At 24.4% G+C, this 14,349-nt stretch overlaps 4 protein-coding genes across 6 annotated transcripts in view; 2 read left to right on the plus strand and 2 right to left on the minus strand.

The window, feature by feature from the left end:
- Nucleotides 1-10,323, plus strand: part of LOC126906916 (pre-mRNA-splicing factor RBM22-like) — a 32,348-nt gene extending 22,025 nt beyond the window's left edge. Inside the window, exons 1-8 of one of the 3 annotated variants that reach the window (XM_050687858.1) lie at nucleotides 7,191-7,431; nucleotides 7,507-7,582; nucleotides 8,331-8,384; nucleotides 8,480-8,656; nucleotides 8,721-8,807; nucleotides 8,868-9,082; nucleotides 9,423-9,566; nucleotides 9,632-10,322. In XM_050687858.1, the coding sequence (XP_050543815.1) occupies nucleotides 7,529-7,582; nucleotides 8,331-8,384; nucleotides 8,480-8,656; nucleotides 8,721-8,807; nucleotides 8,868-9,082; nucleotides 9,423-9,566; nucleotides 9,632-10,013 (1,113 nt within the window). In that variant the 5' untranslated portion in view covers nucleotides 7,191-7,431; nucleotides 7,507-7,528 and the 3' untranslated portion in view covers nucleotides 10,014-10,322. Of the gene's footprint in view, nucleotides 1-7,190; nucleotides 7,432-7,506; nucleotides 7,583-8,330; nucleotides 8,385-8,479; nucleotides 8,657-8,720; nucleotides 8,808-8,867; nucleotides 9,083-9,422; nucleotides 9,567-9,631 lie in introns of those variants that run through there. The other 2 variants (XM_050687859.1, XM_050687860.1) reach the window with 2 other exon arrangements.
- On the plus strand, nucleotides 1,344-4,770 carry LOC126906925 (coiled-coil domain-containing protein 103). The gene is made up of 4 exons (XM_050687870.1): nucleotides 1,344-1,704; nucleotides 2,524-2,644; nucleotides 2,707-2,984; nucleotides 3,568-4,770. The coding sequence occupies exons 1-4, from the start codon at nucleotides 1,574-1,576 to the stop codon at nucleotides 3,728-3,730; spliced, it is 693 nt and encodes a 230-aa protein (XP_050543827.1). The 5' UTR covers nucleotides 1,344-1,573; the 3' UTR covers nucleotides 3,731-4,770.
- On the minus strand, nucleotides 5,590-6,926 carry LOC126906928 (kxDL motif-containing protein CG10681). Its single transcript, XM_050687878.1, has 3 exons — nucleotides 6,565-6,926; nucleotides 5,998-6,197; nucleotides 5,590-5,931 (listed from the first exon to the last, which is right to left on the minus strand). Exons 1-3 carry the CDS (start codon nucleotides 6,708-6,710, stop codon nucleotides 5,816-5,818), a joined length of 462 nt encoding a protein of 153 aa, XP_050543835.1. The 5' UTR covers nucleotides 6,711-6,926; the 3' UTR covers nucleotides 5,590-5,815.
- A 1,730-nt stretch (nucleotides 10,324-12,053) lies between the features above and the next one.
- Nucleotides 12,054-14,071, minus strand: LOC126906919 (acyl-coenzyme A diphosphatase FITM2-like). Its single transcript, XM_050687864.1, has one exon. The coding sequence runs from the start codon at nucleotides 13,851-13,853 to the stop codon at nucleotides 12,882-12,884; it is 972 nt and encodes a 323-aa protein (XP_050543821.1). The 5' UTR covers nucleotides 13,854-14,071; the 3' UTR covers nucleotides 12,054-12,881.
- Between the last annotated feature and the right edge of the window lie 278 nt (nucleotides 14,072-14,349).

Raw genomic sequence — 14,349 nt, forward strand, 5'->3', positions numbered from 1 at the left:
GAAATTTTTCAAGAATTTGTAAAGTTAATAGTTGTAGAAACTGAAAGTATTATGAAGTCGTTTTTGAAATCTTACAAAAACCTAAAATTTGACCTTATAAAGTATAAAAACCAAAATTAAACAATACATTTTTTCGGTTAATTTCGGTTTTTATACTTTTTTTAAAGTCAAATTAAAGTTCAATTAAGGTTTTACAGGCGGCCTCGTAATATTTTTGAATTCTGTAATTATTTTTTCAAAGTATACTAAAAAGAATTATAAAATTTTTACTTTCAGTTTGTTAAATCCCATCACTCAAAACCTAGCCGTCTAATTTTACTTAAAAAATTTAGGTACTTATGTTTAAATCAATTTATTTATTTATTTAATCTTTATCTGAAACTAAAGATAAGTTCTATAGACTGCAGTGAAACCAACTATGATATATGGTTCAGTGTGTTGAGCAGTTGATGAGAGAATAGAGCAGAAAATGATTGTAGCAGAGATGAAAATCCTCAGAAGGGATTACAAATACAGGTAGCTAATTGGTTTTTTATGATATTGCTATCACAGTCACGGATTGTTTATTATCAATTATGACTATCANCACTAACTGACAATACAAAAAATATATCTAATGATAGTCATAACTGATAATAAACAATCCGTGACTGTGATAGCAATATCATAAAAAACCAATTAGCTACCTGTATTTGTAATCCCTTGTGTATTATACCTATATATTAACTCAAAATTTTGAAACTTTAAATATTTATATCTAATAAACAAATTTAGTTTTATTAAAAATTCAAATGCCATTTATTATTGAATTAAAAACTCAAACGTTTTATTAAATTAAAAATATGTGTTACCATTTAAAAAAAAAAAGTTGACACGCTTACCAGGCATAAGGGATGAACTTAAAAAGTATTACATAGTTAAAAATTCAAGAATAATGTGTAACTAAAGATAGTAATAAAAAAAAATTTTTTAATTATTATTATTCTATAAGTAATTGAGTGGGTTATGATAAAAAAATCAACCTGTATATTGAGATTTTACAAGTTGTTCTTCAAAACTATTATTAAACGAGATTTTAATGGGTCAAATTATTTTTTTTTAATAATGGAAATAAATATATTTTATTGGAGAAGTAAAAAAAAATATTGTAACAGTTCTAATGGCTACTTTATATTTAAAATTACGAAAAAATAAGACGACAAATTTTGTTGTCTTACTGAATATAAACAAAAGATGATCGAATAAAAACATAATTACAGGCTCCTCCATGAAAATTCATGGAAAAGTCGTCACCATTACATATTGCTTAACAATCAAAAATGTTAGTAAATATTTATCAACATAAACAATAGAGTGCAGTTGTATAACTTCATTCAGAGATGTCAGCTGAATTAGTATAATTGTTTATAGCTGATATTTTGTCAATAGGAATTTTTGTTGTAGGTACCTTGGGAACGATTGTGATATATTGAGGCATAGTTATATCTTTTTGTGAATTTTTGTTTATTATTTTTAATTATTTATCCTCTTCAAAAGAACGCATAACTTATTTGACCAAAATTTTCTGTTTCCCATGGGTTCTGCTGATTTTGAAAATCTCGAAAGTGAACTGTTAGATAATGTAGAAAAAGATGTACGTTATTGGCAACAGAACGATGCAAAGATTAGAGCAGTAAAAAGTGTTTCTACATATCAAGAATTCAGGTGAATAATTTTTATGTTCATCCCTTATGTCTTATAGGTGTATCAATTTAATTTTTTTAAATGGCAACATAAATATCATACTACCTTATAAAATAGAAAATGATATAATTAAGAAAAAGACTGGTCAAAAACAACTTTTAGACCAGTATTTCAGAAGTTATTATCAATTTAAAGTATAGACTAGAGGAAAGGAGTTGGTGCTTCTATTTTTATCACTAGTCATTTCCCAGCCATACTCTTCCTCCTGTCTAGGTATAAAAATTAAAATAACCTTCAAAGTACTGGTCCAAAAGCTGTTATCAACCAGTTATATTCTTAATTAGATCATTATTTATTAAATAAGCTAATCAATTATGAACATGAAGTATAAAAACCGAAATTAACCGAAAAAATGTAATGTTTAATTTTGGTTTTTATACTTTATAAGGTCAAATTTTATGTTTTTGTAAGATTTCAAAAACGACTTCATAATACTTTCAGTTTCTACAACTATTAACTTTACAAATTCTTGAAAAATTTCAATGTCATAAATACTAATTTCTTGTGCATTATACATGTATATAAACTCAAAAATTTGAAACTNATGATAAACTGATCACTCCATTGTTATTTGCTATTATATGTTGCTATTTGAAAAAATAAAGTTGACACACCTATAAGTTATAAAGGATGATTCTATAGTGTAACTATTAGCCGATAAATAGAGATATATATGTAATTATCAAAGTCAAAAAATAATTATAATTTTAAGAAATAGAGTGGCTAATGTAAAACGAATCAACCTATATGTAAGATTTTAATACCAACTTGTTGCAATAGTGATATTGTTAAAGCGGCTCATCTTTGTCCATTATCAAAGAAAGATATAACAAGAAAGGACAGTTCATCGTGGAACAACATTGCTACTCATAATATGCAGGATAACAAACATTATTCATTTGTAAGTCTTCCATAATAAAATCAAAAATTGGATATTGTATTTTTTTTTTATTTATTCTGTAGAGTGCTGAGTTAGATGTCAAGGATAATATTCCTAGCGCTTGTTCTCCAAAAGCTCAAGAGTTTATTATGACTTTTCGACGTCTTACTACTGCCAAGTTGAGGTACAGATATTTAAGTCTAAATGGAGCGGAACATGTAGCTGGTACATTTAATAATGAAGAAATACCACCATCAGTTCTTGTTGAATTACTGGAGACTTTACTTATATTTCCTTCTAACAGTGTTTCTGACATAGTTGCAGTAACTAAACTTTTAGATGTTATGACTGGTACCAAAAGGTAAATGTTATAAATAAGTAGATATACTTATGTGTTATTTTCCATCAACAAACCATGTGCTTGACACCAGATACTTTATGTTATATTATTTAATAAATATAACATTTAATTTCTAATCACATGGATTTATTATTTAATAATAAGTAAAGCATAACAGTAAATATTATGTCAATAGAAATATTTGTAAAGTTTAACAAGGGTGTTATTACAGTATATATGTGAACAAATCTTTATTTTGTGAGGGAATCCTAATAAAAAATGTCATTCTTTACACGCAATAATATCAAGTTCAAACTCATTTATTTAGTAAAATTTTAAATATTTTTAAGGCTCCAAATCCCATAAGTATGATTTTGCATTTCTATTATAGAACTACCTACTATTTTAAATTGCAAAGTCTTTAAACAAATATTATAATGTATTAATTAATACAATTAAATTAGAGTATATATACATATTTATTATTTTTACATATTTTTTTGGTAGACTAACAATATAGCTCTCTAAACTACAAAATAGATCCCTAAAAAAATACTAATATTTAAACAGAAAAAATTGTTTTATTTTTGAAAATTTATTTCAGGTTTGAATTGGCAATAGAATTTTTGAGTTCAACTGAGCTAGATACATTATGCAATTTATTCAATAAATTGGAAGAAAGTCTTAAATTTGGACAGCAAGATTTGGCTGAACAAGGTGTGACAGAATGGAGTTTGAGTACTTTAAGAAAGAAGTATAGAGTATAATATGTTTGTATTAAAACATTACAGTACATAAATTCAATAAATATATATCCTTTAATCTATCATATGCTTTACATATCACTTAAATTTGTATAAAATTACGAATTTTGTGATTACTTGTTCCAGTTCCTAACAAAATTTTGTGTGTTTCCTTTAATTACTTTTTAGATATTTAATAACCTTTAGCATAGCATTGCAATTAAAGTATAAATTACTTAAATGAATAAAAGGTTCAAAGATTTAGTGAAGGGATTAACTAATATTATTTTCTAATTTTTTTTATAAATAATTTCTATAATATTTAAATGAGTAATTTGTTTTATAAATCATGTGACTTTAAAAATATTCTAATTATCAGCATTATTTATTTTCTAAAAAGTGTTTCTAACACTTATTCAGTTCTCTGTGAATTCATAAAATATATGATAATTTATTCACTATAATATACTTATTGTTTTAAGTAAAAATTTGGCCCCTTCACATGTTTCAATTATATCTTGTGGTTTTAGAAATACATAATAAAAATAAATATTAAATCATATTAAGTAATTTTTTTAAACCTATATTTCAAAACTAAATAAAATGCTATATATTAGAATTACCTAATCAAAACTTAACTTAATATTTATAAATTTGAATATAAAAAAATATGTGGTGTAAGATGAAATTTTTTTTTTAATTTTAATGTCTTTTAAGATAAGATATCTTACAAAATGAGGCTTTTACGATTCCTTGAAATAAATTAATAAATTAGGTTAGTACATAATGAATTTATATTATTTAATCATTATTTATTGTTTAACATTATTATACTATACAAACACTTAAGAAATATTCAGTTTGTAACTTTGTTATTGTGTTATTAATTATTATTATTTATTTAAAAAAGACTGATACATGAAATTGATATCCTCTATTCAATCTCATTCATACTTTATTATTGTGTAATTCAGCTTGATATATGTTAACATATGTTTGTACTTGTTTTTAACTATTCAATGATGTTTTCAATTATTACAAAATAAAATATTTCTACATATTAATGTTATTGTTGGATATATTTATTTGTTAATTTTTAGTTTTGTTTGAATTATACTTATGTTAAACAAGATATTGTAAGATCACATATGACATTTATAAACACATGTTTTAATTTCTGAATTACAAAAAAGACTAAAATCAATAATTTTAACAGAGTAGCTTACTCAGTACAACCAAGAAAACATTGCACCTCATCCTGATATAAGCATAGCATTTGGAGATAATACTAAAAATAAATAAAATAACATTTATAAAAATAAATCAATTAACTATTTTTTAGTATTTCCTATATTATTTCTAAAATCATCATTGTATAATTTGAGTACTTTTAGATTATTATACAAAGATAAAAGTTGTGTATTCATAACTTTTTTATTCAAAAAAATGTTTTATAAAAATATTTTTTTTATTGAGCAATCTGATTAAAATGATGGTTTAAGAAAAGAATATCACTTATATTTAATTGATAAAATAATCAATTTTATCTGTAATTTTTCTGAAAGGTCTTTTTGCAGTGAATCAATCATAATAAAATAACACAATTATTAAATCTTCCTTAGTCATTACAGTTTATTTGTTACAAGGTAATTTTAAATAATTAATTTACATAATATAGGATGGGAATATTTAACATTTATAATTTCTTTCTCAGTATATTTAATGAAAACAATAGTTAATCTAAAGGAAGTATTAACAAGTGAATGTCAACAAGACAAAAGTAAAGAGGAGGTATAATATAACTTCTTTGTATACAATATTATGTATAACATTTTTACTATTTTTTTTTTTTTTAATACAAAAAATGTATATAAATATCAATTAAATATATCTCCTCAATAACTATTAAATAGTAGTTAAATTAAACATGTATGTTAGATTTGATTAAATTAATACTTTGTATATAAATTTAATAGCTACTATTAAAAAAATTCAAGTATTGTAAAGAATTTTAGAAATAAAATTATTTTTAACAACTTGTATAAAAGACAATATAAATATATTGAGATCAAAATTTTAAAACTATTATTTACAAGTCAGAAGAAAGCATTAATTTGTATCAGAGTTGTAAGGAGAAACAGTACATGCACTGCCACTAGAAGAACTGTCAGGTTTTTGTGCTGCTCTTTCATCTTCTTCTTCTTTAGCTTTTTCTTCTTGAATGCCTTGAAAACATTAGTTTTTCAAAATTAATTAAAAAAAACTTTAGGTTAAATAGAATAGACCTTTACTTTTTTGAATATCAGGATATTGCAATTTTAATTTTGATTTAATATTAGATATACGTTTAAATGTACCATCTAGATCTTTACGAAGATCATTAAGCATCTGTGTATGCTTTTTCAATTCTGCACTAGTGGTTTTTAAATGACTCATTGATAAAGAGTTGCAATTAGTAAGCATTTCATTAGTTTTTTCAAAACGCTGCAACCTATAGATTGAAATAATGTACATTATACAAATATAATAATGATCAATTTCACATTCTTTTATTTCCTAAACTTAACATGCTGCTGAGGATGGTAGATTTTTTTCACATGTTATGAAATCAATGATGGTTCTTAGCTAGGCCAATATGGATAGGACGGGTATTATAACCGGCTTGCAACAAAGACCAGACACCTCTAATACGAAAATCACAAGAAAAATCTCATTGGTACCCTGGGAATCAAACCAGGATCCTGTGCCACTAAACATACATTTTTACCCCACTAGGCCAGGTCGACCCATTTTTGAAATAATGACAATTAATAAAATAAAATAATATTATACGTATTTATGAAATTAAGAATACTAACATTTCTTTTTGAGCAATTATCATTGATTCTACGTCCTCTTGATTAACAATACCAGCAATTCCTTGAATAAATACTTCAGGAGCAGTGTAGTTCTGAAAACACTCAATACTTGATGTATCGTCTAGATCACCAGTATTTTCAGCCATTATTCTTAGTTTAAACAAAAAAAGTATAGGAAAACTTAAAAAATCAGCGCTTCAGCTCTTTGAAATTGAATTATTTGAATAATTCTAAATTATTACATGAGTTGAATTGATAATTGAATTCGGCATATAAATGTTTGAAATATATTTTTTAGATTTAAGCCAACATTATAACGATAGACTAATGTTTGTTGAAATACCTACTCTGTGATATAACGTATTTTCATTGATAATATTATTTAATTATACTAATCTCATTCTTTAACAACTGATATGTGTTGTAGTAAAATATTTGCTGATAGTGAAAATAAACCATTGGATATAGATAATACTTTATAATAAAACATATATTTTAAATAAGTGGCGCCCTCTAGCGGTGTATTTGAGTTTCATATCTGATAAGGAATTGCTATATAGGAATTGCTAACTTCACAGACATATTTTATTTACATATTTTGTTTACAATAGAAGTTATAATTGATGGAAGGAAAAATAAAATTATGAATTTAATTTAATTTTTTTGAAGCTTTTACATTTTCAGGCATTTTTGACCTTATAAACTACTTACTTGTTGACTTAATTAGATTAAAATAATAATCTAATAATATCAAGGTCTGCAAATAGCATTAAATTCAAATTTTCAAATATTAATTAAAGCTATATCGAGTCGAATAGTATTAAATAATTTTTTACTAACTACTTTATTAACTATACTTTTAAAAAAGTAAGTATTATTCATTATCTTAAGAATGTCAAAATTCAATTTTATTTATTTTTAATCATCTTTTTTTAAACAAAGGTTATATTTATAACTTATTACTATGTCATTGTCTAAAACAACAAATACATATAATCGGCAAAATTGGGAAGATTCTGTAAGTATTCATTATTTTAAGTAATGACTGACACAGTACTGTGTTTACCTCAGCTGCTCATCAATCCCCCAAAAGACATAACTTAATAATACAATTAATAAAGTAAATCTTAAAAATATTGTAATTTTTGTTCTCGTAGTTTAATTTTTTGATTATATTCTATTCTTAACTATTTTTATAGAAGTATCAGTTTATATCAAGAAAAAGCTTAATTATTTGTTAATTATCTTCAATTTTTATTTTAATACATCTGTATACCGTTTAATAACTTTCTTAATATAGAAAATTAACTACAAATGTAATAATAGTATATTTATTCAATTAAGTATTATATGAAAATAAAGGTTTAATAACAACATGATGCATTGTATAAAAGTTATGAATTGTATAAAATATTAAGATTTTAAATAACTTAAACATTTATTTAACTTTGTCAATTTTCTCTATTATTATTTTTTTTTTCGTATCGCAAATATTATTATTTAAAGAATCTATTTAATATTTAGTATTTATAATAGTAGAAGTATAATATTTGTAAAAAATAATCTCAATAATAATAAAAAAAAAAACTATCAATTTGGCTAACTTCAATTTAGTTATTTCTGAACATTTATTCTCGCTCTTTATTCAGATATCTATGTTATTATCAATTTATAAATTGAATTCTATATCAGTTTTTATTTATATTTGGAGGAATAATTAATAGTATAATTATTATACTATTAATAAATATTTTTTATTCTTATAGGATTTTCCAATTGTATGTGAAACTTGTCTAGGAGATAGTCCTTATTTACGAATGGTAAGTCTTATTTTTTAATAAAAAAATTAATTTTCTATTTAATACAATTACAAAATTCTAAAACACTGTCTAATGTTAAAAAATTGAACTTGTAGACTAAAGAAAAATATGGTAAAGAATGTGAAGTGTGTGCTCGACCATTTACTGTATTTCGTTGGTGTCCAGGTGCAAGAATGCGTTTTAAAAAGACTGAAATTTGTCAAACTTGTGCTCGTCTTAGGAATGCTTGCCAAACATGTCTCTTGGATCTTGAATATGGGTTGCCTTTACAAGTAAATATAAATAGTAACTTTTTATTTTACAATAAATTAATTTAATATGTTATTAAATTTTCAGGTGCGCGATGCTGCATTAAAAATTAAAGAACAAATTCCAAAATCTGATGTCAATAAAGAATATTTTGTTCAAAATATGGAAGCTGAAGTAAGATTTCAATGTGAATGTAATAAATTTACAATAAGTAATGTATAAATTTAATTTTAGTTAGCTAAAATGGATGAAGCTGGTGGAAAATGTCAAAATGCCAGTGATGTATTAGCAAAAATGGCTCGCAAAGCACCTTATTATGAAAGAAATAGACCTCACATTTGTTCATTTTGGGTAAAAGGTGAATGCCGTAGAGGTGAAGAATGTCCATATCGGCATGAAAGACCAACTGATCCTGAAGATCCACTCTCAAATCAAAACTTCAAAGATAGGTAAATAATTTTAGATTACTTTATTACTAGGACTAAGAATAATTTGTATAAATAAATTATGTTTGAACTACTTTGGAAGGTTCTAAGTACATGCAACTTTTTTGTTGTATGATTATATGTGTAGAAATATTTTTAATTTTAGAAGGAGATATAACCCCCTAATCACGCTTAAACTATGATCTCGGTAACAACACATTACTAAGTTTTTAAGTGAATTAATAAAAATTTGTACTGGCTGGTGGTATGTGTCAGAATAATTTAACGAAATTTAGAAATTCTTATAATTCTTAGACCTATTCATTACTTAGTTTTATTTATTTAATATTTGTAATTTTATTAGGTACTATGGAGTTAATGATCCTGTTGCCGAAAAAATGATGAATAGAGCTAGTGAAATGCCTAAATTAGAAAAACCAGAAGACCAAACTATTACAACTTTGTACATTGGAAATCTTAATGATATAACTACTGAAAAAGACTTAAGGTACTAAGTTTTAATGAAGTGTTTTACCTCAAATTGCCTATTTCCATGTTATTTCTATTTTCTAGGGATGTATTTTACCAATATGGTGAAATTCGTAACATTACTCATGTGGCTCATCAAAATTGTGCCTTTATCCAATATACAACTCGCGCTGCTGCTGAAATAGCAGCAGAAAGTACTTATGGCCGTTTAACATTAGGTGGTCATAAATTAAATGTACGATGGGGCCATGCTCAAGCCCGTAAAGATAAAGAAGGAAATATTTCAGGTGCAATGAAAGAAACAAAGATGAAGCCTACTCCTGGTTTACCTGCTCCATTACCTCCTCTGCCATCTGAATTGCAAAATAATTTTTTTAATTTAACTCCACAGTCAGTACCCGTTGTTGCAACATCATATATACCAGTTATGCCCCCATTACCTCATCCTAGTTTGCATTATATGTAATCTAATCCACCCTACACACCTGTATTCAGCAAATAATAATTTTATAAGTTAATTATACATACAGTTTTAAGTTAGTTATCTCTTTATAGTAAATTGTTGCAATTATTTTTGAAAATAATATATGATTAATATGACAATTCTAATTCATAATCTTTAATGTACTATTTTTCTTAAAATTTAACATCTGTTTATTCAGTATATTCTACAAATGTTGAATTCTAATTAACAGAATTTCTTTTTTACTAGTTTACAGTTTTCGCTAGAAAAATATTACTCTTCATTAAAATAAAAAATAGCAATATCTAAATGTATGTATTAATTTATATCTATGTATTTTTCAGTTGATAGTTTTTACTTTTAATTAATTTTTTAATTAAAATATAAATATTTTAAATAATCTTTAAAAATGTATTTTGTAATTTTAAATATGTTTACAAATACTACAAAATTATGTCCATCATATCAAAAAACTATAGTATAAAATAGAGTTAGTGANTGTCCATCATATCAAAAAACTATAGTATAAAATAGAGTTAGTGATGCTAATATTTGATTACTAGTAGTATTAAATTGTACTCGTATGACTAAATAAAATATTATTTTTGGTATTGATGTATTACAAATTGTTAATCATACTGAATAGGGCAGTCAAATCTGACTATTTAAAAATATAAACAAAAATAGAAAAAGTAATTATTTTTAATTTTTTGTTAAACAATTACAAAGTAAATAAGTGGAGATAAATATATTTTCAATGTGAAAACATAATTTTTTAAAGATAATGTTAAAAAAATCCTTTGTTATCTATATATTGTGTGAGCTTGATTATGAAGTGTTTCAAATGGTGTATTGTTGATTTTTAAACAAATTTACTCCTTCAAGTTCTTGGTGTTGTTTTTGAAAAAAAAAATTATTGCAAGTATTGAAATGACACAATGACATCCAGTGGTCTGTCTGTTCACTGGACTTGCCAACTCCTGATTTTTTCCTTTGAGGCTATTTAAAACTAAGGTGTTGACTTGAAGGAGTGAATTCGCTTAAGAATCAACGACACATACCATTGGGAACAATTAGCAATGTCATGTGAAGCTTTGCTATTAACATATAGCTAATAAAAAAAGACATTTAACTAACACTATCTTTGAAAAATTAAGTTTTTGAATTTATAACACTATTTTTACTTATTTTCTGTGTACTTATTAAACAAAAAATTACTTTTTTTATTTTTCTGAATATACAAGTTGGACTGCTTCCCTATACTTTAATATTCTGTATTAAATTATTTAACAATTTAGATCAATAAAGTTTAGTTTCATTTAGGAACAAAATGAACTATATGCTCAAATAAAAAGTGAAATTATAGTATTAATTTAGTAATAGTAGAAATTGAGTGACTTAACAATAATATTTAGTTTCTTGAATGATAGAACTGTATACTAAGTTAAACTATAGTTATTAACATTTTTAAAAAGACATTATTTATCAAACTTCAAGTTTAATTATCACACTGAATCACATTTTGACAAATAATATTTTATGCTCTATTTCATTTATTAAATTAATGCAATTTATACATACCTTTTTACAGAAAAATAATATGAAATACAATTAAAAAACAAGTAGAATAATAAAACAACTTGTAAAAAAATTTTCTTAAAATAAATTTTAAAGATTTTCTAGAAATTAACATATAATAAGTGACTGACATAATTGTTAAGTGCTGTGATAAAATTATCAATTAATTTTATGAGATATTTGATTTTTTTTTTAATTTTAGTTAAAATGTGGAATTTGCCCTCAAATTTTTGCATACATTAAATGTATTGACCATTTCTCAAAAATAATTTCGCTAAGAGTTTAACAAAAATTACTCTAAAATTTAATTATTATATTATAATATATTATTTTAAACATATTTTTATGCTACAAAATACACAATTATTATCGTAATAATAGAAGAAGCACAATGGAAATGAAAACTCATTTTTATTTTAAAACTCATAATAATTTAAATTAATAAACAAGTAAAAACTTATTAGACAAATCTACATGTATATTACTCATATCCTTAATAATTACCATTAAAGCTATTTACCTAATTGTCAAAGTAATATTAATAACAAAATAAATTTCAATTAGAAATATATTTTACAAGCATCAATGATATTTAATTATAATAGATTTAGAATAAAATCTTAATTCAATTTCCATAAATATTAGTTATTAATTTAATAGTGTTATACAAACAGCAACTATCCCACATTTAAAATTCTACTACATAATATGTTTTATTTAGTTATATTTGATATTTTTATTGATGAAGCCATTAAGATATTTTGCCATTCTGAAGTATAATATACAATTGAATATTGGTTCAGTTGCAGTATACAAAATGAAAAATAGGACCTTTTCAAGCTTTTTGAAATACAAATAAATTTTTATTTATAGTTGAATAGTTGTTTTTTGCATTTCCCCATTCTATTACAGTTATGATGAACAACTTTAATGAATTACAGTTATACTAGCATTGTAATATTTAAAACAGATAACAGTATAAATAACTTAATTTTAAGTTATACAAAAACTTAAAAAAAAAAACATTTCTACAATTAACTATATTAGAGATTTTAGAAACAACAGTTAAAAATGTGTAGTAATACAACCTTAACCCATAGTGTATACTAACATAACTATTTCTTGAACACAAGATCACCTTTGAACATAAAAATATATTAAACAAAAAATACCACAAATCTGATAAACAGTATAACAGATACAACAGTAAAAAAAATAACAATAATAAAAACTAAAGGTTTATTTAATACACTTTTATGAATACTTAAACAATAAGTACTGATTCAATTTTTCTTAGCTTAACTCGCTTCTTTGAAGCGCTTGGTAATTGAAAAACCCTTGACCAGGTAAGAGAGGCAGAAATTCAGAAGGATACCAAAGTCTATAAGTTAAAAACCATGTAAACATGGCAATAAATCCAGCCAACAATTTCTCAGGCATTCTATGAAAATACATCATAGTAGTTAATAGCATTAGTTCCCATATAGCAACAAAAAGTGCTATTATTAGGAAAAGTAATTTTATGAAAGGTGTCATATTAATATAGGCACTTTTAAGCTCTATTAGTTCATTTTCATTGAGATAATTTAACTTTCCTTTTTTCCCTGATATTCTGGCATTATTTTCAGCAATTATAACATCATGGATTTTATCCCAACCAATTATTGGTCTCGCCTCACTAATCATAACAAGAGTACTGTATATTAATATAAAAACATGACCAGATATATCAAAAGCTTGCCAAATTTTTCCAGCAGATAAACAATTGTTTCTTGAGAGACCTTTTTCTGTACATGAACCATAAAACTGTCCAAAGTAATTAAACCCATTTGTCCAGAACCACCAGAAAAATGTTGCAATAAAGAGTCGAGATGAATGTTTCATAATATTTCCTTTAGAATTTATACAAAAAACACTACTTGACGTAAACAAAAAAAGAGATGTCCATAATATAGTCCAGAACCAACCCAATTTGACAAAATATTGATTAAGAAACGTCCCACTATTCGCAAAATATATTTTAGGTACATTAATATAATCACCCATAATTGAAGACACTAATAGGATAAAGTATATAAAAAGCCTCTTATGAGTTGAGAAAAATAAATATTTTCGACAGCCATATAAAAATACTGTAAGAAATATATCTAGTACAGATGTAGGTTCTCGGACCAGTTGAGTACCTTTACTTTCAGATCTCAAATTTAATCCAGAGGGTAGATAATTTGTTTCTATTGAATTTGAACGCATTCTTCTCGACGCCATAACAAAATTTCATAAGTAGCCAAAGAAACAAATTTTGTTGAACTTCAAAATTAAATATATTTCATTTCACTATGATTTAATTGTTCTACTATACATGAAAAATGTTAATAGTATTTCATAAATATTCATTTAATAATGACGATCCATATCACACATGTAAACTACTAAAAATTACAACGACTTTCACCATAGACTCGTATTACTTCATAGTTAATCAAATTTTAACAAATATTTGATAACAATGATATTAAGAACTACTCATAATTGTATGATTAGACAGTGTATTTTTGCGAGTCAGGCAACACTGATAAATATTATTCTTTTAAATTTTACATCATTAGTTTTACTGTAATATATCAATAATACACTGTCATTCCTAGAAATAAACCCACATTTCTACAAAGTCTTTGTAGGAAATGATTTTTTAAGTCAATTTTTCTCTTTAATTCATATTTAATACATGTTATAGTTGTTATATTTGAATTGATTGGGTTTG

Source organism: Daktulosphaira vitifoliae, unplaced genomic scaffold (assembly GCF_025091365.1).
Source record: "Daktulosphaira vitifoliae isolate Bord-2020 unplaced genomic scaffold, ASM2509136v1 Scaffold_5, whole genome shotgun sequence".
Taxonomy (NCBI): Eukaryota; Metazoa; Arthropoda; class Insecta; order Hemiptera; family Phylloxeridae; genus Daktulosphaira; species Daktulosphaira vitifoliae.

Bases quoted from the DNA above. Each gene is read 5' to 3' on its own strand.
- LOC126906925 (XM_050687870.1), top strand. From the start codon at position 1,574: ATGGGTTCTGCTGATTTTGAAAATCTCGAAAGTGAACTGTTAGATAAT. The intron at 1,705-2,523 runs GTGAATAATTTT...TTGTTGCAATAG, and splicing joins TCTACATATCAAGAATTCAG to TGATATTGTTAAAGCGGCTC. The intron at 2,985-3,567 runs GTAAATGTTATA...AATTTATTTCAG, and splicing joins GTTATGACTGGTACCAAAAG to GTTTGAATTGGCAATAGAAT.
- LOC126906928 (XM_050687878.1), bottom strand. From the start codon at position 6,710: ATGGCTGAAAATACTGGTGATCTAGACGATACATCAAGTATTGAGTGT. The intron at 6,198-6,564 runs GTTAGTATTCTT...TTCAATCTATAG, and splicing joins ATAATTGCTCAAAAAGAAAT to GTTGCAGCGTTTTGAAAAAA. The intron at 5,932-5,997 runs GTAAAGGTCTAT...AATGTTTTCAAG, and splicing joins ATATCCTGATATTCAAAAAA to GCATTCAAGAAGAAAAAGCT.
- LOC126906919 (XM_050687864.1), bottom strand. From the start codon at position 13,853: ATGGCGTCGAGAAGAATGCGTTCAAATTCAATAGAAACAAATTATCTA.